This window comes from Leptodactylus fuscus, chromosome 7 (assembly GCF_031893055.1).
Source record: "Leptodactylus fuscus isolate aLepFus1 chromosome 7, aLepFus1.hap2, whole genome shotgun sequence".
NCBI classification, from domain to species: Eukaryota; Metazoa; Chordata; class Amphibia; order Anura; family Leptodactylidae; genus Leptodactylus; species Leptodactylus fuscus.
Window position 1 is genome coordinate 106049135 of NC_134271.1, and position 24383 is coordinate 106073517.

Genomic DNA, 24383 nt, shown 5'->3' on the forward strand with positions numbered 1-24383 from the left:
ATTTTGTTACTGGTGTGAAGTTAGCAGAAGGAATAAATACTTTCTTTATAGTTTCCATTCCAGTTGAAGCCATTCTTGATTTTGGATTAAAAATTAAAAAAAAAAATTAAATAAAATCAGCTTTAACACAAAATGAGGCCTCATTCTTAGTGATGGTTACAGAACAGCACTCTACTCATACATATGTAGGCTCCCCCACACTTATAACTTATGAAGCCTATTACAGGCACAATAGCCTAAGGCCTCATGAGCACAACCTGTTTGTACTACGTCCATTTTTCAGGACAATTTTGTAACAATTTGGTGTGCATGTGGGCTAAGGCTGCCACTGTGGCTGTAATAGGATTCATAACTAAAAGGCATTTTAAAGTGGCCTAGCGGGAGCCCACACATTTAGCCAAAAAGTTTTGCAGCAAATTGCCATGGGCTAAAGATTTGGTTTTTGGCCTTGCAGCTTAGACAACTGAGTCACATCGATGGCCTCACCTGTCCAAGCCACATGGTACTTTGTGTGTTATTGTTTGCCACATGGTACTCATCAGAAACCACTATGCGCTCCATGAGAGACTGAACTTCTTTCATCCAAATTGTTATTGCAATGAATTGGAGTGCTAGGTGTACCCAAACAGAGCAGTCCGTGACTAATAATCTCCCATTCCCATGTCTAGACGTGCAGCCTTAGTTGACATAAGACAAATTGCTAGCATGTGTGGCCTGGTCCACATATAATGTTTATTGATGTCATAAAACAATACAGTTAGTGTTCGATCCAACCACAAACAGCAAAAAAGAAAGATGGAGAAAACATTTTGCACAGAATGCAACATACAATCACACTGAGCAGATGTTGAAAGTTACAACTACAACAACCTCTAAATAAAAAAAATATATCATAAAAGTTTCTAAAAAGTTTTTACTTACTGAACTTCGTATGAAAATTAGGATGATAAAAGTGCTTAAAATCAAATACCAAGCAAACGTTACGTACAATGCCGTTCTGCGAGCAATGTAGGATTCTTTTATAGTTTATTTTTATTCGTTTTCAGGTGAGCTTGAATTTCTACACCACAATTGGGCGTTAAACAGGTATAATTCATACGGTTACAAAATTGCCATGAGTCTTACAACTACAAGCAGGAAGTTCTCTTTTATTCAGAGCTGTCATACAGTACAATCTGCTACATTACCATAACATCTTCTGGATTTTTATCTAGATATTTCTACTGGATTACACCTGGGTTATGGTGTTTACATCTCTACGCTTTTTTTATTCTCTGCCGTAGCCACTGTGTTACATTACAACATGCGGAACAATGGTGATAACATCAGGCCTTAAACATGATTTTTAGACCATATGAACTAAAAAGAATCCAAGACAAAAAAAATATATATATAAACTAAAACTTTAAAAATGCATAATATATTGCATGAACTTGCTGGTATTTCTTGTTTTTTTTAAGAAAATATATATTGTGCGATTGTGACTACAATGCACCGCTGGCAAAGCATTGTTTTTCTGTGCATGATAACATAGGAGAAGGTTGGGACAACATGGACATCGAGGACAAGCAAAATAAACTGAACTTCTAATGGAATAATAAAAGAAACTGCTGAGAAGTCAAGATTTTTTTGAGAATTTTTGTCTTTCAGCGTTAAAAAATAACAGAAGGTGCACGTTTGAAGATGAGATAATATATTAAGTAGTATTCATATAAATGGAGCAAAAAAAAAAGCTCTTCTGTAAATAAAATAACATTTGTAAAAGTGGAAAAAGATGGCCAGATGGAGCAGAGATGGTGCTAACTGAAGTAGTGCGGTATTGTAGACAGGCTTCTAATATCTGATCTAGAAAATATAAATACACTGCTTTGGGTGAAGAAGGTTCACAAGTGTCCGGAGGTGGAACAAAGCGAGGATCAGTTAGCTTGATCGAGAGCTCTTAATAATTCCTCTCCCTGTAGCAGGTTCCTGTTTCCTTGTATGGGGGCGTTCACCTCACAGTCGTAACTGGTCAGCTGCGGAAGTCCGGTGCCATCCAATGACGGCCCAAGCAATCGACTGGCCATGTCTATAGGGAAAACAAACGTTCATAGGTCAGGAAGCAGGGATACAATTATTGTTATCTTCAAGTTGTCCTACTTCTGGAAAAGTTGGGTGACAGCCAATATGGCTGCCTATACTGCAATCGTGGGTGTTGTCACCTATAACTGCTCCCAAGCTTGATATATTCTACATTACAATAAGAACAGGCCACAGGTCTGAGACACCCTCCCCCTCCCCTATAATTTCATGTTCACACAGGGGAATCTGCAGTGGATCAGCATTGTGTAAAGATGAATAAAAAAAAAATAAAAAATAGTTAAGTAAAATCACTGTTGTAAAATCCGTGTAGCCGTAGAGGGATTAGTGCTGAACCTGGCAATTCACTGTGCGCCACTCACGGAAAAGAAAAAAGGCAAATTCAAAGCAGAAATCAAAGGCTCAGCAATTAATTCTGTTAATGGAAAAATGTACTATCTGGAAATGTCCCAATAAAGGCTGTGTCGTCTGTCATTCAGCTTTCCCAGGATAAGACAGAACAACGATAATAGTGGACTGGCAGCAGTTAGGGGTATTACAGCTTCAGAAAATAATGAATAGTTTTCTAATAATACGAAAAGTATCAATTTCTCACAATGTCGCAATCTCTGCTTGCTGTCATTTAAGAGGAACCTTCATTGCTTACTTCCGTTACAGAGTTAGGTCTTGCAATGTGCCGTGAGAAATTGATATAGACAGTACATTACGAATATTGTCAGAATTCACTGCACACTGAATAAGCTTTATTCATTTTTAGCTCATTAAAGCGTAGACTGTCTAAGATGATTTTATATCAGAAGCTGTGATAATGTTTTCCAGCAGCAAGTCATCCATAATCCAAATTTATAGCAATAAAGCACTGCAGAACAAACCTGTGGACAACAGGAGAATTGTTCTCTGCTCAGCACCAGTTGGCTGGTCCTGTTCTGATCCTTTGACACGTTTCCACAAAAGAGGCGAGCTTGTCCCTGGGTCAACATTTGCTTGAAACAGAGCCCCCTGAATTAAAAAAACAAACAAACGACATGCAGTTACAGGTGAGTACCAGCATAAATATGGTGCAAATAGATTCACTGTTGCATATAACCTAAAGAGGACCTTACATACCCTCTAAAATTGTCCGTGCTACACAACTGGAAAATTGACAGTGTGCCGAATTCAGTGGGCTGCCTTTGCTGGTAACTGCACCAGTTGCAGAGATATCTATGCCGTTAGCTCTGGCACAGATAGCACATTGGCAGTCATATACTGCTGGCAAGCTGACTGCAACCAGGGCAGAATTCAGAGATATCTGTGCCATGCCTCACTGCTCAGTGTCATCTATGGGCGGGGTGAGGAATGCCCCCTGACTGTATACTTCTGTAGACATGCATTATGAAGGAGGTGTGTTCCTCACCACCCAGTGACAGTGATATCTGTGCCAAAGCAAATGGCATGGATGTTGACTTCAATAGGAGGTGAGCGGCAGCATTGGCATCCGACCACTATAGTGGGACCAGAGCAAACTGCTACAGTCTCTGTGCTGTGCATAGAATGGCTCTGTACAGCTGATCTGTGTGGGGACCAGCTGTCTCTGCACCACTGATCCGATATTTCTGGCCTATCCTAAGAATAAGCCATCAATCCTGAACAGCCACTTCAATAAGATGAATAAGTATTTATGACCAAATTTAAGAAACTTACGATTCCCACGGCTTGAAACAAGGAACCGTCGCTTTCCATTTTACGTTTTCTCTGGACATTATGTAATGCGATCATCTTTGGATTGAGGTCTTCATCCAGGACTGTAGATCTGTGAAAAACAGGGGAAATGTTTGGTCAGCAGCAGGTACCACAAAACCTTTGAGTGCTACAGTACATTACCAAGTTTTTGAATCTGCAGCTCACCTGCAGATTTCTATGCAGTCCCCTTGCAAATGTCAACGCTATTCACACTTTTCAGCATATTTCACAAATTGACACATTACTCATCTAAAAAATGGATTTTTCCTTTCGGTTGGAGCTTCTAGAGAACTTTTCTGGAGTTACGATCAATAATCGTGAAGATAGGTAATGAATATTATGAGATTGATGGGGGTGAAACTCGGTCTGAGTGTGGTCAGATTTACCGGCCTGAACAGTATATGCCTGCAGTATGGTATGTATGACGCTAGGAGCCCATCTTCCAGCACACTGTTCAGGCAGGTAAATCCAGACAACACGCAAACAGAGTTTCACAGGTGAACCTCAGTCATGTGAATGTGGGTTTCTTGGGTGGTGGGGGAAGGAGAAAGTAAAAGTGAAAACCGCAGCAAGAAAAGCAGTGAAAAACGTCAGCAATTTTGCTAGGTGTGCTCTTAGTCTAACACAGCGGACCTTTTTTTCATCTAACACCTTCTATGTAAAGAGATGGAATTTTTGTCTCAACTTATGAACACCATTATTTGGAAGTTGCTGATGTTAAGTAATTACCTTTTACTTAATGGACTTTGTATATTAGGAGTTCCTGGGCGGGATCTGTCGGTCTTCTCTGAAGTTTTGTCCGTTCTTACAGGGGAACTTGTGCGACTGCGGTTACCACTACTATATGGCGAAGATGGGGCGCTGTGCACCTCTTTCATCACCTGGGTAGGTGACTGGACAATGATGGTTTTAGGGTCACTCATGGCTTCGGTGGTGATTGGTTTGAGATCAGTGGTGATGGGTGTTGTGGTTGGCTGGAATAGATTGGTCACGTGACCTAAAGGCTGGGGGCGTGCTGATTCACTCTCTAAAGAAGAAAGTTGATCAAAACTTCTGAGCTGAAAGTCGTCATCCATTGGGATGTAAGGAGCCAACATTTCCAGATCAAGATCTGTTTCCTGCATAGAAAGGAAGGAATATATGGTCAGTATATGGGTGCAATAAAGAGTAAGTGTTAGTGGAGTAATCACCAGTAATTCAGACAGAGATGAGGACATATAAATTTGGTTCAGTAGTCAGCAAATCTCAAAACTGACATATTAGAAGACAAACAGTCAAATGGATATAGCATTGTCAACAGAGTAGCTTATGTACAGATTCACCAGTGGTACTCAAATACTACAAAGAGACAAACTTATACACTACACACATGAACACTCTTCACACTTACAACCAAGGTAGTCAACAATAATCCACAGCGAGGCTTACAGATCAGAGAAAAGGAGTTTCTGTTTCCTGACACCACATCTACAGTCATGCTGACTCTCAATCAAATGCGAGTCTGCAGTACAGGCAAACAGAAAACTTAGTGTACTAAAAGAACTGGGCCTGGCAAACCACAAGCAAAAGTGACATACGTACCTGTGTGGAGAATGGGGCCTTTGATTCTGTGTCTATCGCAAACAGTTTCTCCACCAGGTCCATCTTGAAATCCCTGGATATCTCGCTGTCCACATCAAAACAATATTCTGCAGGTGTGCCAGGCTACAGAAAAATAGAATTTACATTTTTGTCAGAGAAATAAGAAATTTTCTGTAGTGGGTGATTATTTTTATTAAACACATCTGAAGCAAAAACCAAGGCAACTCGGCAAAATGTTCATTGATAATATGATACCATTTTGTCTTTACAGCTTCAATGCAGACTGGGTTACAGACTACAAAAAGAAATCTGTGTGCAGTCTGCAGTCACATGCTAACCCCTTCCATCTCTACCTGTCTGACAAGAGCAGTAGCATGCATACATGACCATAGCTCTAGAAAGACAACCATTTCTGTGATTGCGAGGGTCAAACTGGTCACACACCTCCTCCCCCCTTCATCCCCTCAGCGAACAAACACATCCTATGGATATAAGTTGTTATGGTGGAACAAACCCTTTAAACAACAGTTCCTTGCTAATCTAGGAAACCACTCTCTGTGGGTCTCTTTACTACAAACAGTTTGGTGTGTACCTCTGTAGAGCTCTGACTGCTGCTGATGTCTGATGGGCTGGATGGCTTAGAGAGCTGAGGCATGGTGAATGCCAGTTCCAGCTGTTCTGGGCCTGACTCCATCTTTATCACAACTTCTCTGTTTAGTGCAGGGTCAGCATTGCTGCGCAGAGGCTTGGGCTTCTCAGGAGCTGGGATGGGAGACACCAAGAGGTTCTCTGGTGGCTTACTGGTCGAGTGGAGCATTACATCGTTGTACAATGGAACCTCATCAAATTGCTGATCAGAATCTAATGGAGAAGATAATACATGGCATTAGCACTTTCCAAGAAAAGACAAGGCCAAAAACAAAGTTGTACAGTGCACTTAACACCTACCACTAGAACTGAAGTTTAGTGCAATGATCTCATCTCCAGCATCAGGAGCAAGAACAGTCAGTGATTCTGGTTCCTGTTTCAGTTCATCAAACAAGCTGCTAGACATGTCATGCTCGTCCAGGTCAGAGAAGATGGGGGGCATCTTTATTTCAGCAGACTCAGTGGGTGCTGGAGTAGTCTCTGTCTGGCCAATGGACAATATAAGGTCTTTCTCCACAATGCCACTAAAAAGAAAAGCCATAGAACATGTTGATACGTCATCTTGTACAATGCACCCAAAGCAAGCTGCTGAATCTATAGACTTAACAGTGTTTCAGGAAACTATCCCAACAGACCAAGCAAACAGGAGTAGTCTGCAAAATATATACTGCACAGTACATTAAAGTCAGCAGAGTGTATATGTTCTAAATGGGGAGAGGGGAGTAAGACACTGCCTCAAAAATTGGCTGATCTTCCCTTCCCTAAAATAATGTGTCTGGGAGACTTCAGGCACCCTTCCCCAAAAACCATCAGATAGTCATCCGGCCAAACTTAAGTAGACAGGTTCAGCACACTGTAGGTTTCAATATATGGTTGACCACAATCTTATGCGAGTATCACACGTTGTTCCTTCTGTGTGCTCTGATAAAACATTACCATTAGAAGAAAAAAAAAAAACAAAAAAAAAAAAAAACACATTATGATACTATAATAAACTCAGCTGTGCTACATCTAGGGCTGTTGAGTCAAAGCCAGGGCCAGTTTTGGGCAAAGTCAAAAAATTTGACTACTCTGACTTTGATTAAATTAAATCCAATTCTACAATAGTTTGTTCCATATTTATTTTTATAGGAATCAATTGCTGGTATTTTAACGAATTAGAAGATTTTTACTGCTTCTAGCTGACCACGACTAACAGCTATTCATGAAGTAGTTATGGAAAAATAGAGTCGCCCGAGTCAGTGGTTTGGACTCCACAGCCCTGGTTCCATGTGGACATTACCTGAAATAACCCATGACTGCTCAAGTACTTACCTCAAGACGTAGTTGACGCACACAATGCACTGTGGTTGGGAGTTCTTTGTGTTGTAAATAACAGTGGCTTGTGTTTCAATCCAGACATAGCCCCCTTTTTTGGCTAACATCCTGTACTGTCCTGTAGTCACTTGTCCTTTTGTGAACACTAGTTGAAGGCAAATCAAGATAAAACCCATAATTAAAAAGTATCAAATATAATGGTCACAGAATTCAGACATCTTAGGAGGACTTACTGTCATGATGGGCTTTAGTCAGATGGTCAGAGTCCAGTGCGTGATAATATTCATACACTGACCTTCCAAGAAGCTCCTCTGGCTCATAGCCAACCAGTTCTGTTACCCTAGGAAACAAAAAACAAAACAAAAAAGTTTTGTTATGTTGAGGCATATATGTATGCATAAATGTGTCTCATATAGATAAGATAGCTAGATAGACAGAGTACATGTTAAATATAGAATAATCTGCTTAAAAAGTTGTTTGTTCAGCAAAATCGTGCAAACTTCCTCCTACTTCTGTAAACTAGCTGAAGACATTCTTAATGACCAGCAGAAGGCAGTGTTGCTCAATGAATAAGATTCCTGCAAAGACAGTCTCAGAAGCTGATGCTTTTTATTGTATATACCTTTCATCACAGTAAGAGAACTTCATGTCAAGGCTGTGGCGGCTGAGAAAGGTTTTGCTGTCCAATGGAAACTCAATGTTTGATGGGTGAGGAATTGGTTCGCAGATTAGCACCATGCAAGTCATGGGTGGCTTTTTGTATCCACAATGGTTCTGGTTATTGCAAGAGTCATAAACCCGCATGTGTCCTGTGCAGTGTAGAACCTAGAGAGGGGAAAAAAAAAAAATTAAAGTTTCCACTTGTGAGTGGACATTGGTATGCTAATAAAATTTGTTTTCTAAAGCTCAAAAGGCATTCAGTCTAAACCAATCCTCACGCTGCACAGAGATGTACTTCTCTGCACTGATATTTACACATAACACAGTAGAACACTTGTATGGTTTGTGAGACTATAAAACTCACTGGCATTTTTACAGCCTCTCCATTGTTCAAAATGAAGTTAGAGAGGGCGCACTGTGCGCAGGGCTACAGATTATTCATACCAAATTTCAGATGTAAATGTTGACTGAAATTTATGTCACTGTGCACCTCATTATAAATGGTTTCCTCAGCACTGCAGGAGTTAGCAAGATCAGCACACAAAGCACAGATCTTGATAAATCTGCCTGAAAATATTTGTTATCCTCCACTCACCTTCCATGTGGCCGATTTTATATTGACTGTTCTCCCTCGACTGGTTAGAGTGCACTTCATTCGCAGGAAAAAGCTGCGCTCAGTGATTTGTTCCTTCCCCTTTTTAGCTGGTCCTGCAAATCAAAGAAACATTCTTAGTTAATAAGCCTTCCTATAAACATCAGTGAGTATAGTGATCAAGATAAGGTCAAGCACATGTGATAAGTGTAAAAGCCTCCCCATACACTAGAAAGACCTGCCACTCATGTACTGAGTATGGATCTACCCAACTCTCCACCAAGTGATGATTTTGGACAAGGGATTGAATGACCATGCTGAATTTTAGCATCCAATTCTGGGGAATAAGCTACCGTCATAAGTTTCTGGCAGTAGCTTGCTCCCCTCTACTCCTGGATGCTGGGGAAAAAAGACAGCCATCTGCTGGATGAGAAAAAAATCTAATCACAGTATGGCCAACTTCATGCTCTTTCATCACTTTTGAAGCATATTTGACATATACAGAGCGAAAAGTTCCTGGCGTATGCACGAAGTGTATCCCTGTCACCTGATAGAGGCCACAACTGTGTTGCCTTATTTGTAGTGTAGAGCAGTTTAGTAAGGTGCACAGTTAGATATACCTTTTTCAACAATGGTAGTTTGTTAGCAATTATTCCATTGTATGGCTATACAGTGAGATACATCAGCCAGCACAGGTAGACATTGGGAGAGAACCTTCCAACATACTCTGTACCCCCAGGACAGGCACTGGACTTGGCTTGGCCTTATACAGTGTATACAAGACACTAGAGCTCACATTTGTCCATAGCCTGCCTCCTTCTGGGAGTATGACATAGCACTGCCATTGCAGGAATGTGCCTCAGGGAGTTTTATGTTCCATTCCTAATTTATTGCCTCTCTAAGGCTTAACACACTTTTACTCTAGGTTGGTAATAAAGTTATTTAATAATCCAGAAGAAAAAAGCCTTGAACTCTTCTACATTCTCCCCAAAACATAAGTTCTTGTATTAGTACTACTCTGAAGTCCGTATGTGACTACCCTGGGCCTATAACATTATATAATCTATGTAGTCACATTCAGGTTCCTGTCTTCAGAGCACAGATACAAGTGCTGTGGGAGCTTTGTGTGCACTGGCTCCTCATAACAGTTCTTACCATTCCTGAACGTCAGCATTTCCCTCAGTTCTTCATGGTCGCAAGGGTGGGTAAAGTCAAATACACTGTGCCCAGTTAGTTCAAACTGGAAAAAGAAGCAATAAAACGAATGAATAAACTGTATACACTCACTGGCCACTTTATTAGGTACACCTGTCCAACTGCTCGTTAACACTTAATTTCTAATCAGCCAATCACATGGCGGCAACTCAGTGCATTTAGGCATGTAGACATGGTCAAGACAATCTCCTGCAGTTCAAACCGAGCATCAGTATGGGGAAGAAAGGTGATTTGAGTGCCTTTGAACGTGGCATGGTTGTTGGTGCCAGAAGGGCTGGTCTACTGGGATTTTCACGCACAACCATCTCTAGGGTTTACAGAGAATGGTCCGAAAAAGAAAAAACATCCAGTGAGCAGCAGTTCTGTGGGCGGAAATGCGTTGTTGATGCCAGAGGTCAGAGGAGAATGGCCAGACTGGTTCAAGCTGATAGAAAAGCAACAGTGACTCAAATAGCCACCCGTTACAGCCAAGGTAGCCAGAAGAGCATCTCTGAACGCACAGTACGTCGAACTTTGAGGCAGATGGGCTACAGCAGCAGAAGACCACACCGGATGCCACTCCTTTCAGCTAAGAACAGGAAACTGAGGCTACAATTTGCACAAGCTCATCGAAATTGGACAATTGAAGATTGGAAAGACGTTGCCTGGTCTGATGAGTCTCGATTTCTGCTGCGACATTCGGATGGTAGGGTCAGAATTTGGCGTCAACAACATGAAAGCATGGATCCATCCTGCCTTGTATCAATGGTTCAGGCTGGTGGTGGTGGTGTCATGGTGTGGGGAATATTTTCTTGGCACTCTTTGGGCCCCTTGGTACCAATTGAGCATTGTTGCAACGCCAAAGCCTACCTGAGTATTGTTGCTGACCATGTCCATCCCTTTATGACCACAATGTACCCAACATCTGATGGCTACTTTCAGCAGGATAATGCGCCATGTCATAAAGCTGGAATCATCTCAGACTGGTTTCTTGAACATGACAATGAGTTCACTGTACTCCAATGGCCTCCACAGTCACCAGATCTCAATCCAATAGAGCATCTTTGGGATGTGGTGGAACGGGAGATTCGCATCATGGATGTGCAGCCGACAAATCTGCGGCAACTGTGTGATGCCATCATGTCAATATGGACCAAAATCTCTGAGGAATGCTTCCAGCACCTTGTTGAATCTATGCCACGAAGAATTGAGGCAGTTCTGAAGGCAAAAGGGGGTCCAACCCGTTACTAGCATGGTGTACCTAATAAAGTGGCCGGTGAGTGTAGTTAACTCAAGTATATCTCTACATTCACATTGCAGACACTGGCAGACATCTTATGTTGCTATATTCAATATTTCCATGCCATGCAATGGGCACCAGTCAGTCATCCAGTTATAGCAACAAATATGTACTTATTATTCCACAGAACCAAACACTGTACTATACAAAGTGTAGTGTCCATATATGTGCACGGGGCTGTAGTGCCCTCGGATTTCATGTGGAAGTTATAATATATGCACATTATGCCAAGTTCCATCAGACTACATATTATTCCCTGGAAGAATTGAATGTAATGGAGAATAACCCCATAATATATTATTTATACATGGTACCAGACAGTTGCGCTCCACACATCCTGACAATAAGAGTAATGGGAGCATAGTCCGCAGGATCAGGAGACCCTTAGTTCAGAATATTTAGCCTCTTGTCTGAAAACTGGTTCATCTAGCTACTTCTTGTGTTTTCCCTCTCCAATACAAAACACATAAGACCCCGGTCAGGCACATGTATAAACAGCAGAGAGGAGGAGAGCCCACCCATACCTGTGTAAGTCCCATGCACTTGTTGACATTTTCAGATAGGTAAATCATATCTCCTTCTTCAGTCAGGACCAACACAAATCCCTCCAAAGCCTTCAGATAAAAGCAGTTGAGCTGTTTCTCCATTTCGGATTCACTGTCTGTGTCACCTGCAAGATACAAAAAATTACTATTACTACACATTATAGAGTATTTTTCCCGTATATTAATGATATACAGACATTTATAAATGATATTAGTCTATTATACAAATAGCAGATGCCGAATGTCACCCATTAATGGAAGGTAGCCATCACAGGTTTACTACACGGTTAATGCAAAATCGGAATGGCAAACCTTATTATGCACCCAATGGTAGAATAAAAAGGTGGGTGGGGATAAAGAATAAAAGGTGAATAAAAAAAAGCCCAAGATAATGTATCAATATAAAACTAAAATACAGAAGTGATAAACTCTTTAAAAGTAACCAAACATCTTATTAGACGTGTAACACAAGGAATGTATATTACTAATTAGAAGTAAGGATATAGCCGGACTAGGAAAGAGAGAGAAAGACGTATTACACTGTAGTAAAAGAATGCTACTCAGACCACAAGGAGCTAGAGCTGGCATCTTACACTGAGCCATCTCCTCCCAGGGATATTTGATGTGGCATAGAGATAGCCTGGTTTGACTGGAACAGATGAGCAACAACCTTAAAGTGATTTTCCCAATTATATTTATTTGTATACCACATTTATTATGTCATCTTCATCTACAAAGACGAACTGGTAAGAGACTGTATATTCCATGAGATCTAAATATACTAATGTTACATGTACATATGGGAGAATGGGCAAAAGGAGGCTGGACAGAATCCACAGACACTAGAATCTCCTCTTCTAGTAATAGAAGGTAATTCTAGTTAAAAGAAAATGTAACCAGTAAAAAACAAATACAATTTACAACCAGGCAATATTACTTACAAATAGAACGTATTATGGGGAGACTATATCATATGGGGCTTAGATAAGACACCCCACAACTCATGGCCAGGAAAGATTAGATTAGATTAGATAGATAGATAGATAGATAGATAGATAGATAGATAGATAGATAGATGCCAGAATCGGGTAACAAAGGAAGCTTTCCATGCACCCACCGGCATCAAGGAGCTTTCTGATACGCAGGTAACTGATGGTGAGTCTCATTATGGAGGCTTTATCAAGGTGAGAGCTGACATTGTGCGGCAGGGGCAGCTGGTGGGAGAGTTCATAGAAGACCTCAGACTCTTTACTTCTACGACACCTTGCTGCATCTCGGGATTTCTCCTTCCGACGCTCTGAACTGATCCTGCAATTAGATTTACATGGCATTATGGTAACCAGTGAGAAACAGATTATGTATAGATCGTACAGAAATATACATTATGGAAAGGGCGGAATATAACAATACAATGTATTCACTTATCTATTATTACACAATTTTTCAGCACTTATTATATGGGATAGTCCCATTCAGTTGATCTGCTGTGACCAGTAAAGGTGCCCATACACCTTAGGTAGTGGTCAGCCATTAAGTACTCCTCTTCACCCTCCCATAAACATGTACACTTTGCTTGAAACAGACAGACAAGGAGGACAATCTGCTGGACACCACATACATCTTTCGGGATCACAAAGTAAAGGCAAAATGTTAAGAGAACCTTTTACCACCTCTACCTACTCCAGCCCTTTTTATTATTTAACAAACCCTGCACCATTAATTCTGGCACAGATGGAATATTTTTCTCTCTAGCCCTCACCATTCTTAAGCAATAAGTGCAGTTCTGTACAGCCAGATTGGTGGTATCAGGCAGAAACAAGCAAGGGGTGCAATTCTGATCTCTGATGCTGCCCACCTCTGACTGGAGCTCTGAATTGTGGCCCCCTGCCCGCTCCTGACAATACAGAGCCCAAGTAGCAGATCAGGCACCAAAACTACCTACACTGGTTGCTCGTGAATGGTGGGAGCTACCGGAAAAATTCCAACTGTGCTGGAGTGAGTGTAGCAGTGACTATCAACAAAAGCTATGAATTGGAGGTATGGAAGATACTTTTTAAATTGGATAGATACAGCAAATGTTTGTAGCCTGCTGCTGATTTGGGCATGCATCTGCTTTCACTGGGCTACTCATCTTTTAAAGGAGTTATCCCATTGCTAACATTTATATCCTATTGACAGGATAAGGGCTAAGCATCTGATCACTGGGGATCCAACCCTTGTGAACCCCAGAAAACAAGATCGGGGGTCCACTAGATCCCTGTCTGAATGGCACAGCTCTGGCCTCCCCACCCTCGGTTTTGGATCACTGTTTAGACATGAAGCGCTCCGCTTCCAGGAATTTCCTCTCAAGATAAAAGGCCAGTGCTGAGGCCGAGATGTACTACATGTAAAGAACGCTCAGAAAGCAGGTCCTGACTAGTTACACATTAATACAGATGTATAGTGAGGAGGAACACATGCTGGAAACTGATTATATGTAGGATAGTAATGCTATGGATCCTGCAGACTTACAGAAATGAGCCAGATAACTAGCCTTAAGGTGGCGCTATTATTTTATATCAATTCCAGTGTACAATTTTGCAGAAATACAAGGCAGATAGTAGCAGACTTCAATGCTGTACTTTTTAAAGGGGTTGTACACTTTGGCAACCCTGTTTGTAAGAAAGGTCCCATGACAATAGCTTGTCAGCTTAGGCAGGACTGACGCTGAAAACCCCAATGGGTGAGGGGAAACCTGGCAATGTTTCAGTTTCGCTGTAGCACCACCACAGGATAAATACGGCATTACACAGTTCAAACTGAAGTCAGTGGGAGTGACCGTGTAAGGCAGGACAACCCCTTTAAGAGATACGGTAATAACTTTCACTGAAAGCCTCCAGTTCCAATATTCTGTTTATAACAGACAAAACCTTCAGCGCCCAGCATTGTAAAGACACATTTGCTGTAAAACATAGCCAACAACCTAAGTGTGTGCTACAGAACTGTTCCCTTCAACGAAAGCCTCCAAAATGAGACCATTTTTTGGGGAAACTGCAGGCATCAATGACTGAGCATGGTTATTCTCCTTTGGACTTGATGTACAAACAGCAAAGAAATCTCCATTGTCATAACATAAAGGGCTTATAATACTCTTCAGCAAAATCAAGAAATAGGTCTGTATGTGGTATTCTTCAGCGTCCGTATACTATTATTATTATTAGCATCATAAGAATGGAGGGGACTATGCACAATGCCACGCAGCAGGGATTGGCAACATGTAGGTGGACAGCTGCTGCAAACTACAACTCCCAGCAAGAGGCCAAGCTTAACTACAGCACCGAAACATTGCAATGCACAACTGGCAGCCTCCTATTCAACAGGGCTTCTATTGTTACTACTTAGGATGAGAAAATCCCCTTGAAAAGGGAAATAAATAACTTCCCCTTTTCAAGAGAATAATGTTCACCCAACAACCTTAAACTGTCTCATTTAATAGAGAATTTGATTCTGGATCAATAAATAATGCACTTTATTTAAAAACAACAGAAAACCCTTCCTAAAGTTCCTGCCATTAGGCGTCTCTCTCCCTGCCAATTCTGCTGCTGTTCACTCTCATGTTAACTCTTAAATGTTAACCTCATGTTTCTTCTGTTGAACAGAACTCTCCTGTCAGATAAACGTTATCATAAAGCTAGAATTCAGATTATAAAACTGAGTCTGACTCCAGCTTTAAAGAAATAAAAAATGCAAAAACAAACTAGTGGAGCAGAACACAAGGAGCTACGTTCCAGGTTATTACAGCTCTTCTAATGGTTTGGGAGGTGTCCCATAAACACAATGGCACACTAGGGTACAATGGGAAAGCATATTCTGCCTAGCACTATGCAGAAGGGTGTACCCATAATCTACAATGGCAGTCTCCATCATTTGTCCCTACAACCCCCAGCACGCCTGGTGACAACAAAGTCCTGCAAAAGCTGGAAAGCCACCGGTTATAGGACACCATGGAACAGAAATATGGCTGATGGGAATCTGTCCCAGACTTCAGACACGTGTTAACCCTTGTACTGAAGCACATAATTGAGCAATAGGCACCACTATGCGACACCTTCACAATGCCTCTAATGTAACATGTGTAGGAAGTGGCAACATTGAAAAGATTTTGTTGACAATAGTGGTAAATAAGGTACTTAGGGGGATGCAAAGGCATATTATTTCCTGTTATGGTAAGGGTATTGTATTGAAGATGAAAGCAGGTAGGGGATTGGAGGTGCTAGTATATGGTCATCTTAAAATTAATAAAACACAAAGAAATGTTAAAGAGGTTGTCTGGCAGGGAAAAAAGAAAAATCTCACAGATATCCCGCCTCTACCAGATCCAATACTTCAAAGATCTTGCACTTGTTTTACCCTGACACACAGGACAAGTACACTCAACCAAAGACTGGGAAACTGAAAAACCAGGGGTCCAGATCCATCTTTACTTGGCCATAAGATGAAATGATATGGAAATGTTACTGTTACTTACAGTAACTGAAGGGAACCAAGAGGTAAATCACTATCAGCAAGATGGATACATAAGAATGGATAGAATGGGATCTCCACCACGAAGCCCGTGTCATTTTTACAGCATCCGTACTATTGCAGTAACGCCCCAACTCCCCATAGCTTGAATGAATGGAACTTACACCAGTATGGCAATTTAAAGGGTTTTATTCCTCATCCAAGACAGCGGCCACGATAGAGATCGGCTTCTTGCCCCTTCTATTTAACAATAGCTAATTTTAAAAGGGAAAGCTAAACCCAACTCTATAGCAAGAGAAATATAAAATAACATGGCTGCCATTCAGATAACACAAGGACAAGGAGTCTACCAGAATGGGGCACACTGTATTATTATTATTATAGATTATTATTTCATTATAGATTAAGAGAAAGGATCTCCTTCCCTTTGCTTTGTCTGATATTACCATTCAGGCCCATTCATTAGAATGCAGTTACCAGGCCACCTAGAATATAACCATCAAAACCAAGTTATTACCATAAAAAGTCATATGTAACCTTGCTTGCAGTTTCCATGTCAGACCTCAGCCTCATATGTAGCCTCTGCAAGGTTAATAAAGAAGCCTTGTATTCTGGCAATATTTACATGTTATGCAACCATCTAGTCAATGAATAACTACAGGCCAGAAACATTGCTGACGGCTCAAAGAAACCATCTATACCTCCAGTGCCATCCCAGCACTTGTTCTCTTTAATGGGCATCTCCAAAACACAACATTTGCTTCAATATATGGATACTGACTATAATACAGTTTTATTTCTATTACAGTATGCCCAGCACATATCTATACCATAGGTCTGGCTTCGGAGAACATACCTATACAAATAATGATTCCCTTACGGACGTTACCTTTGTATGTTTTCTAGCTTTTTGATTTCTCTAACCTATCATCCAGTTTATGGAGCTGACAGCAGATGGCTCTGTACACTATAGTGGTGTGCCGCACTACTTCTGGCTCCGTACACTGTACAGATCTTCACTGACACCTCAGTTATTTGTTTTTAGCCAGTCAAGTGAACGGGAGCAGGCTATAATAGCACTTTCTAATATAAGCAAATTGTCTAAAACAAAGTAGATGAAGTATACGATTCCTAGCCATACTGGAAAACATCTTTGGCAGCAGGTCTGACGTGCACTAACATGCATTTGCTTTGGTTGCATTCACTGACTTTTACCATAGGACAGAAACTGATCCATTTTTATTAAACATTGACTATATGAATGGATGCTCACCAGTTTCCATCAATTTTTTTTTATTCACAAAACTGATCAGTTAAAATAGTGATCAAAACGTGATGTGAATGGGCCCTTAGCTTGAAGACAACGATAGTAGGAGGTTATACATAAAGATTAGTCATGGTGACAAGCCATTGAGGAGTATATTAACATCGAGCAGATTCGCACGGATCCACGTAGCTTACTTTATTAGAACTGTAGAGACAAGTCAGTTTTCTTGCTCCAACAACAAAATCAGGATAAACCAGTAACACGAAAGGCAGGTTTAAGGTTTCATCTCAGAGTGTGAACAATTCACTATATGGACGTATAGAATTCCAAACAGAACAATATGGACGCCCTGCAAGGAACTATCCAGGAACTATACTGCATCCAGTATAGGTGATATGTAGGACTGATAAAGTGTCACAGATGGAACATAAAGACAAACTTACATCTCATCTCAAACTTTCCCCTAAGACTATCAAAGAGGTTTTACATGGGCACTAGAGCGCTGAAGTCAGATCCCTACCAAGCTGATATTTAGGATTTACAAAACAATGACTGAAAAGAAAACGTGTTGGTCAGCAGTCACTTTGCATCGGGCTTACCACAATTACGATAGGCCATAAATACTATGTCTGTGAGGTTCTAACACCAGGACCCCAGTTAGAGTTACATGCTGGGAGCTGCTGCTCACTCACTATACAAACTGTAGCTTTATGTGCCGCTCCTCTGTACCGGGAGCCATGCTGGAATCCCAGCCGTCAGACCACTGCAGATCTAATATTATATTATACCATTACTGACATTGTAGATTTACCTAGAAGGATAGTGTGTTGCACATTTCTTTCTTTCAATCTATAGGCAGCCCCATAGAGGTGAAAAGAGAACCCGTCACACAATCATACTAGCCTTTCATTCACAGGAAGGTTTCAGGGGGACATTCAGGCTCCTGTTTTACTGAACACGAGGGGGTCTCGTACCTACATTAAGTCTATCCATTAAAGGGGTCCGAGTTGGGAGCAGAGCTGCAGTATCTCTGCCAGGCCAATATACAGAGTTATCACCTCAACTCCTTACTAGAGATGAGCGAGTAGGTATTGATCGAATAGTCGAATAATGAGGTCTACTTGAATCGAATTTTCGAATATTTCACTACTCGCTCATCTCTACCGTATACATTTTTTTTTAATGCCTACGTTGTCCTAGTTCCTGTCCCACCTCCCCTGCATAGTTACTGGTGTAAAAAAAAAAAAAAAAAAAAAAAAAAAAAACCCAGGGAAGGGAACCAAATTTTTACTGCGTTTACTACGTGGTATTTGACCAAGTCCGAGTATTTCGAATACCATAATATCATCCATCTCTACTCCTTACATATAGTATGGGATTGGATGCAGCCCCAAACAGCTGATAAGTGCAAAGGCTGGCTGTATGCCCTCAGAATCAGTTATTTATACGCTAAGGCCAGCAGATATAATGACTAGTTATATATCACTTTATATAGACACCACTTAAACACACATATACAATGAACATAGTGACGGATCTGCAAGCAGTAAGTTATACAAGACAAGAGCAATGATTCCATGTCAGATAGCCTTCCTCTTGTGCATAGTTAGATAACGGTCGATCACAGAGTAGGACCGCCCACTGGACTCCTAAGTATAGAAAGAGTAGAGCTTGGCATGAATACTGAATTTATCAATCTGTTCAGGTCCATATGATCAAATAGCCCGAAGACCAGACATTATGTTCAACATGACAGGTTCCCTCTCTTTAGGTGTCTGCAGAAATCTATTTTTCCCCCTGGTTTTCTGCTCCACTTGCTATACACATGGCCTTGGGCTATGTTCCAATACAATCATATGCATTGCACAGCGGACGAGATATGAAAGGCGACAATTACACGACATCATTGACATGTGAACCATAAATGACTTCAGATGAGCTGTCCACATAGGGCAATGTCAGGTCTAAAACAGATGGAATACTGCTCCCATTCTAGTGCAACAAAAGCCCTGCTATTCCCCACAACAGTTTCCCTATAAACACCTTATGCCTTGTTCACACTTGCGCCTGCTGTCCATCCGTTGTGAATCTGCCTACATTGCAGAAAAACAGATTGGGAACAGTTTGCAAACCGTTCATTTAAAAACCCATTCACTTCAATGGGTTTTTAAAGCAATCCGCAGGTGTCTGCTTGCAGCCTATGCAATGAATCAGCTTATTTTTGGGATGAACACACAGTCGGACATGCAGGACTGTGTGTACACCCCCCCCCCCCCCCCAAAAAAAAAAAAAAAAAAAAAAAAAAAAAAGGATTCACGGCAGAAAGGCTGCAAACAGACACCTACTGATTGCTTTAAAAACCCATTGAAGTGAATGGGTTTTTTAATGGACCGTTTGCAAACCGTTCCCAATCTGTTTTTCTGCAATTCTGACGGATTCATGACGGTCGCACAGATGGAAACAGATGGTGAACAGGTGAGCACCCCCTTATAGAGATCAGGTAGCCAAAAAAAAAAAAAAAGTCTCATAAGGAGACCGTATGTAGATACAATAGAATGTGCATGCACCATGCATGATCTCCTCATGGATTCCCTGTAGTCGTGTTCAGTTTTCCTCATTGCCGAGTTAATGATTTTTCTAGGATATTGTCCCTAATGTATATACGTGCTATAGAAATGGAAACAGGGCCGCAGGCTCTACTGGCTTAGGGACTTATGAGTGACAAATGCCTGAACACACAGGAGAATTCCTGTACACTAAAATATTAAAAAGGTAGAATAAAATGTCATCAGATATTAATATTAAAACCAGTTTCCCATAAATGAAAGGGTTTTAGGGCATATGGATGTCATGTCAGGTACATGCTACAAATCACAACAGAGTCATCCTATAAAAGCATCTCATGTACAGACAGACTTAAAATATCCTTATATTATATACCAGTGGCCACTGCAGGGGAATGGCTGGGCTGGCCAAGTCAGGCAATACCCCTGCACTCAATCTTCTGTCTGCCAAAGGTCCTTTAAACATACAGCATACACTAGGGGGGGCTATACTTATCTGCTCAGAGAGTAAACTGTCAAATTGTACCATGCCAGCCACAATAAGACTATACCTATGTGCGATATTTATGGCATGGCAACAGTATATAGCCTACATTTCTTACAGGTAGGGCTTCCCCTTACAGGACTGCCCCAGTACGGAGAATGGGAATCCACAGAGGAGCAAACAGGGAGGCTGCACATACACTCAGTCATCTCAGCTTGTGGAAGGTATACAACAATTTTACCAATCCCTAAGCTACATTGAATTTTCCCATGGATAGGTGATAAGTACCTCACTGGTGGGAATGGGTCTGACCACTGGTCATGAGACTAGAGGCCTCTATAACCCCTTGAATGGAGCAGTGGACAAATATACACACTGTTGCTCTATTCATCTTTATAAGGCTCCATACATATGACAGAGTGTGTCATCCAAGAGGTCGATCCATTACAATGAAAATAAAGCAGGCCCCAGCAGGCCCAGGGATCAGAAGCCCCCATAGAGGCAAGTACACAACACAATGTTCATTTTTCATGGCCATTTTGAACTCATGGGGCACCCATTTTCACAGATCCCCATACATTTGATGGTACATACATGGTTAGATCCGTGAAAACGGACAAAAATAGGACACGACCCATATTATGACAGTCCGTTACAACAGTCATGGAAACCCAATCCGCTTAAAAAGGGGTTACCCGTGGAAACCTGATGACCCCTGTGGATGATGAGGTCCACAGTGTTTCTGCCCAAAAAGTGCAAAGGAAAAAGTGCTGCTTGGCAGGACGCTTTACTTTCCGCATTTTTCAAGCAGAATGGGGAACAGAATCACCAAATGGTGAGAAAGCACAGATGTGAACCCAGCCTTTGGCCCGGTTTACATCTGCGTTCGGCAAATCCGTATAAAATCAGTATCTGGAATCTTCAAAAACGAATTCTGAACTGTCCAAATTAAAACCCATTGACTTCAATGGGTTTTAAAAGTAATCCACATGTATCAGTGTGTGCCATTTCCGTCTGGTCTCTGCTTTTTTGTGCAGAGAGAAAAGTAGAACTTGCAGGACAGACACAGACAGACACAAACTGACACCCATGGACTAATCTGTCTAAGAAGACGGATTTGGGTATCCGCTGTGTAACCATTTGGAATCCTTTTTGTACGTTTCTCTTAAAACAGTTTGCAAGCGCACAGACTTCAGATGGAGATGTGAGCCCAGCCAGAGAGGACTTTGTCTGCTTGTGGCTAATCATGGCCGTCAGCCATTTATGAAAGAGTTGGAGTTGGGCTTTGGAGTCAGAAGTTTGGCCTACCCACTCCACTGCTCTGCCCCATAACATTGCCAGACAGTGCCCTTCACCTCATAATATGCCAGTAGCAAGTTGTGTACCCCTGTCACATACGGTAAAAGGGTTTCCTTCTGTTTTAGGTTCATCAATAACAAATAGGTTCAGCAGTCATTTCTTTTTTTACAATAAGCAGAATCCTTGTAAAACTAGAATGCAAATAACACTTCCACCCATAAAAGAATGCACTGCAGATGAAAGGCCAGATTACCAAGAACAATGTGAAAGTTTCATAGAAAAGTAAAGCTAGTCAAATTCTAACCTTCATTGCAGAATTAAACAAAAAAAGAAAATCTGCAAGTACTAGAGAAGTTTAATTAAGTAAACTCCTAATGGAGACAACAATACTGCACAGATTAACTTTTTCCACATTTGCGCACAGAGATTTAGCATGCAGAAAAACAATCTTCCGATCCTCCATAGCACACATTAAATTCACTTGCAGAAATGCCAGAGATTACCGCTGCAGATCTGGACTTACACTGGCTAAGGCCAAGGTCCCACGGAGCAAAAAGCAGCTGAAACAACTTTCTGCCCTTTTTATACCTATATAGAAAATACTGGCGTTTCCACAAGTATAATTGACGTGCTGCCATTTTTAAAGAGAAAGCTTTTCCGCTGGAGATTTTTTTCTGCCATGTGTGGATGGGATTAGCCAGAACCTCATGTACTTTGACGGTACGACGCAGCATTTTCGCAACGTGGGGCTTCAGCCTAAAGATGCAGCACCTCTCTGGTTGCATTTTTTTTTTCCCTTCTTCGAAGAGGTGGTGTAGTAGAAGCCAAAAGTTGTCTGCCAAACCTTACGTCAGCTATTGCTGTTCAGGCACAATCACATATATACATGCCCACTGGCATAAATGGCACTTAGCGCAGACCTATTATACTGTATACAGCTAAACGGCTCATACATTACCATACAATTTAACACAAATTACCAGGAGTCAAGTTCCCTTTCCATGCAACAAATAAAGAGCTCCTTCTGTGGCCAGCAATGAACTGAAGTGATCTCCTCCTAGGTGAGACAGCTATGTTTTCCAGGGCTTTTATCCTTTAATCTGTAAATGAGATCATGGTGAATAGCCAGCAGTCAATCAGCATAAAGGTCACGCGAAATAATGAACCTGGCCACTACTTGTCAGCTTAGAGGAAAACACACAAAAAGTGAAATTCCCAAACAGTGTGAGCCTCCCCGATATCTTACAAATAGCGCTAAGAGTGGAGGAGCTGTTCACACGGTATGCGGCTCCTTGGCAGCCCTCCAGCTCGCTCTTTATGACCCATCATCTGCTGTTCATTAGCAGAGAAAGCGGCAGCTACAAATCTAGGTTAAGAGGCAAAATCCAAAGTACACAAGGAGGTGTGAGCAGAGGAGCACAATGAGGCACTCCGCTTACTCATGTACAGGCATCTGCTGGGGGAACTGACCGACTCCAAATGCAAACTAGTGGGAACTGGTTCAGAAAACTTCCCCAAGTATAAGACGTCACAACTCCGCAATCCCACAAATGGGAATCCAAGCAAATACAGGAAATCCGGATCTAAACTGATAACATATTGACCTTCACTTTTTTTCAGGATGACCCCTACATCTATTACATCATCAGGAAAGGCCCCTTACACTGGGTCATTATGGGGGAAAACACTTCTGATGCTAATGACATATGTAAATGTTAAGGGGGTGTTCACACTGCCATTGGGTGTCCGTTCTGATAGCTTCCGTTAAAAAACAAACAAACTGTGCCTATCATAATGGACACTAAATGATGCCAATGTGTCGTTTTTTTTTAAAGGACCCATTTAATGAATCAGACGGTTGTTATACAGACAACGTGAGACACTGCAGTGTAATAAACCAAACCACGCAATAGGAGCTTACAATCTATGAGGTAGAAAGCAATGATACAAGAGGAAAAACTGCTTGCACAGTGATCCAGCCATTTTTTCTAAGGCAGTATTATCAGTCACACAATTGTATTAAATTCACTGTATGTGGATGGGGGGGGGGGGTCTTCTATTACTTTTTTTTTTGGATGGTCTGTTTGATTTGTCCTTTAATGTATGAGGAATCTATGAAAACAGAACTGACACATACAGGCGGATTTATTATATCTACAAATAGAACTGCCACTGTAGCAACCAATCATAGCGGAGTTTTCACTTGGTAGGTTTTGAAAAATGAAAGGTGTGCTGCGATTGGCTGCTATTAGTGTCACAATTCTGCCCCCTTACTATAGAGCCATAGAGTCTGCATGTGCTACCATATGTTCCCACTATAGAGAATACACGGGACTATTACTGCTTTAGGGCGCTTTTGCATGCTTTACATTTTATTGCAGAAATGTGTACGATGAATGGAACAGATTTTCATGAAAGTGCTCGCCATTAAAACACCCCCATTCAGGTAAATAGAAGATGAAGGCTCACGCTATGGCCAAGCGCTGCTGCCAAGGAGGAGCTTCCTCAGGGTCTCCATACAGTATATGGGCCCTATCAGCTATAGTAGGACTTTAGTGCTTCATTCACTGAAATTTCCTCATTGTGGGACTATTAAAGGATTATCTTATCAGCACTGGCTTCTTCTAT

At 41.4% G+C, this 24383-nt stretch overlaps 1 protein-coding gene across 1 annotated transcript in view; it reads right to left on the minus strand.

Annotated features, from left to right (window-relative positions):
• Positions 1 to 710: 710 nt before the first annotated feature.
• Positions 711 to 24383, minus strand: part of HIF1A (hypoxia inducible factor 1 subunit alpha) — a 33693-nt gene continuing 10020 nt past the window's right edge. Inside the window, exons 2-15 of the mRNA XM_075282748.1 lie at positions 12756 to 12946; positions 11618 to 11763; positions 9755 to 9839; positions 8603 to 8715; positions 7970 to 8172; positions 7581 to 7687; positions 7345 to 7492; positions 6331 to 6554; positions 5975 to 6243; positions 5383 to 5505; positions 4531 to 4919; positions 3763 to 3871; positions 2952 to 3078; positions 711 to 2068 (exon numbers count right to left, since the gene is read on the minus strand). Of these exons, the coding sequence (XP_075138849.1) occupies positions 1917 to 2068; positions 2952 to 3078; positions 3763 to 3871; positions 4531 to 4919; positions 5383 to 5505; positions 5975 to 6243; positions 6331 to 6554; positions 7345 to 7492; positions 7581 to 7687; positions 7970 to 8172; positions 8603 to 8715; positions 9755 to 9839; positions 11618 to 11763; positions 12756 to 12946 (2386 nt within the window). The 3' untranslated portion in view covers positions 711 to 1916. The remainder of the gene's footprint in view (positions 2069 to 2951; positions 3079 to 3762; positions 3872 to 4530; positions 4920 to 5382; positions 5506 to 5974; positions 6244 to 6330; positions 6555 to 7344; positions 7493 to 7580; positions 7688 to 7969; positions 8173 to 8602; positions 8716 to 9754; positions 9840 to 11617; positions 11764 to 12755; positions 12947 to 24383) is intronic.